Here is a 2,500-nt window from a genome sequence, read left to right as displayed (position 1 = left end):
GTGACACACAGGTGAAAGCAATGGACAATCACAACGAAAAAGCCGTCAATATTTTTTTTAACTTATGATTATATATAATATTGAGTAAATTCCAATAACAAACCGTACACATCAGACTTCATATGCCAATTGCCACGTTTATTGACATACAAATTAATTAAGTTTGGATAAATATAAAAGCGGAATAAAACAACAAAGTCGGTTTTGGTTCAAAAGAAGAAGAAAAACCAAATGGGTGCAGTTTACAAAGCTCCTAATTGAAAATTCTGGAGATTAAATGAAATAAAACAACATACATTTTATGATTTTTTCTCATTTTCATTCACAACCAAATTCACGGAAGACTCATTTTATCAACATGTAATCAAAAAATGACACTTGAGGGATTTTCATCATTATTGTCAATTGGCAGATTCAACAACTGTTGCCACATTTGTGTCTTTTAAATGTTTCCTTTTGAATACAAACTGAAAAGGATATCTGACCAATGTGGGTTATGATGGGAACTTTTAAGATATTCTTGTGACGGAATGTTGGACCACAAATTGAGCAAGTAAAGGGCTTTTCGCCAATGTGGGTTGTTAAGTCTTCCTTTAAAGTTCCCTTCTGTGAAAATATTTGAACATTAACTGGGCAGGAAAATGGAATTCTCACCAGTGTGGGTTCTTGTGTGGGTTTTTAAATGTTGCAGTTGAGAAAAGGCTTGACCACAAACTGAGCACAAATATGGTTTTTCACCAGTGTGGGTTCTTGTGTGTATTTTTAATTTTCCCTTCCGTGTAAATGTCTGACCACAAATTGAGCATGAAAAAGGTTTTTCACCAGTGTGGGTTCTTGTGTGGCCTTGTAAGTTTCCCTTCTGGGTAAATGTTTTCCCACAAACTGAACATGAAAATGGTTTTTCCCCAGTGTGGGTTCTTGTGTGTAGTTTTAAATGTGATAGTTGAGAAAAAGCTTGACCACAAATTGAGCACGAAAATGGTTTTTCTCCAGTGTGGTTTCTTGTGTGTGTTTTTAAATGTCTCCTCTCTCTGAAGGTTTGACCACAAACTGAGCACGAGAATGGTTTTTCACCAGTGTGGGTACTTGAGTGGCTGTTTAAGTTTCCCTTCTCTGTAAATGCTTGACCACAAACTGAGCACAAAAATGGTTTTTCTCCAGTGTGGATTCTCATGTGTATTTTTAAATGTTTCTTCTCTCTGAATGCTTGACCACAAACTGGGCACGAAAATGGTTTTTCACCAGTGTGGGTTCTTGTGTGGCCTTTTAAGGCTCGCTTCTGTGTAAATGTTTTACCACAAACTGAGCACGAAAATGGTTTTTCACCGGTGTGGGTTCTTGTGTGTATGTTTAAACGTCCCTTCTCTGAAAATCTTTTACCACAAACCGAGCACGAAAATGGTTTTTCACCGGTGTGGGTTCTTGTGTGTATTTTTAAACTTCCCTTCTCTGTAAATTTTTTACCACAAACTGAACATGGAAAGGGTTTCTCCCCAATGTGGGTAACCATATGTCTTTTCAAAGTAGACTTTTTCCCAAAGGTTTTCCCACACTGAGAGCATTTGCAGCCACTGGGATTTTTCTTAAGACCTTCATCGTCATGAAGCACGTTGTCGCCATCTGGTGGGGGAGAGATGAAATTGTCTGCTTGCCATCCTTCTGCTGAGTTGGCGTTCGGAGGCTCCGCCCCTCTGCCGACAACGCCCAGATCATCTTCAATCTTGAAAGGCTCACCAGTAGACCAGGTGCCATCTTCTTCCTCCATTTTGATTTGGTGTTGAGGGAACTCTGGTTCTTCCTCTTCAATTTGGGGCCACGTTGAGGTGTGTGCAGGCTCCACCCCTCCGCTGGCCACGCCCAGGTCATCTTCCCTCTTCATTGGCTCACCAGTTGACCAGGTGACATCCTGCTCCTCCTCTTTGATCGGAGGTTGCTCTTCTCTCATTTGGTGTTGATGGAACTCTGACTCCTCCACTTCTCTAATTTGGGGCCATGTTGAGGTGTGTGCAGGCTCCGCCCATCTGCTGACCACGCTCAGATCATCTGCCCCTTTCAAGGGCTTGACAGTAAACCTAGTGATATTTTTCACAACTTTTTCTTCTTTAATATATGGAAATTCCTCTTCCTCCTTTTTGATTGGAAGTTGCTCTTCTCTCTTTTGGTGTAGAGGCAACTCTGGCTCCCTCCCTTTGATTTGGAAAGAAAAGGTGTATGAGGACAATCGATATCTAGCACGGAATAATCGAAAACCATGAGTTGTGTGCGCGTGACTGTGAAATATGAATTGTATTCTTATATTTAATCTTGCACACTTTTGCACTCTGATGTATTAAAAGTTACTAGAATAGAATTTTAGTTACACCGATTGGTTAAAATGTGCACTACACCTTTTGTACTCCACCTCCTTAATTTGTATCAACGCCTCCCATTTTTATGACTTGTTCTACCTCTACAGTCGTACCTCGTGATACAACAGCTCGTCATACGACATGCTCGTGGT

General features: G+C 40.4%; 1 protein-coding gene across 1 annotated transcript in view; it reads right to left on the bottom strand.

The window, feature by feature from the left end:
- LOC144065904 (uncharacterized) overlaps positions 1-2,500 on the bottom strand; it is a 5,229-nt gene that overhangs the window by 181 nt on the left and 2,548 nt on the right. Inside the window, exon 2 of the mRNA XM_077589141.1 lies at positions 1-2,187. This exon is cut by the window's left edge and continues 181 nt beyond it. Within this exon, the coding sequence (XP_077445267.1) occupies positions 626-2,187 (1,562 nt within the window). The 3' untranslated portion in view covers positions 1-625. The remainder of the gene's footprint in view (positions 2,188-2,500) is intronic.

This window comes from Stigmatopora argus, chromosome 20 (assembly GCF_051989625.1).
Source record: "Stigmatopora argus isolate UIUO_Sarg chromosome 20, RoL_Sarg_1.0, whole genome shotgun sequence".
NCBI lineage: Eukaryota > Metazoa > Chordata > Actinopteri > Syngnathiformes > Syngnathidae > Stigmatopora > Stigmatopora argus.
Note: the sequence above shows the minus strand (reverse complement) of the source record. Positions and strands in the feature narration are given on the sequence as shown.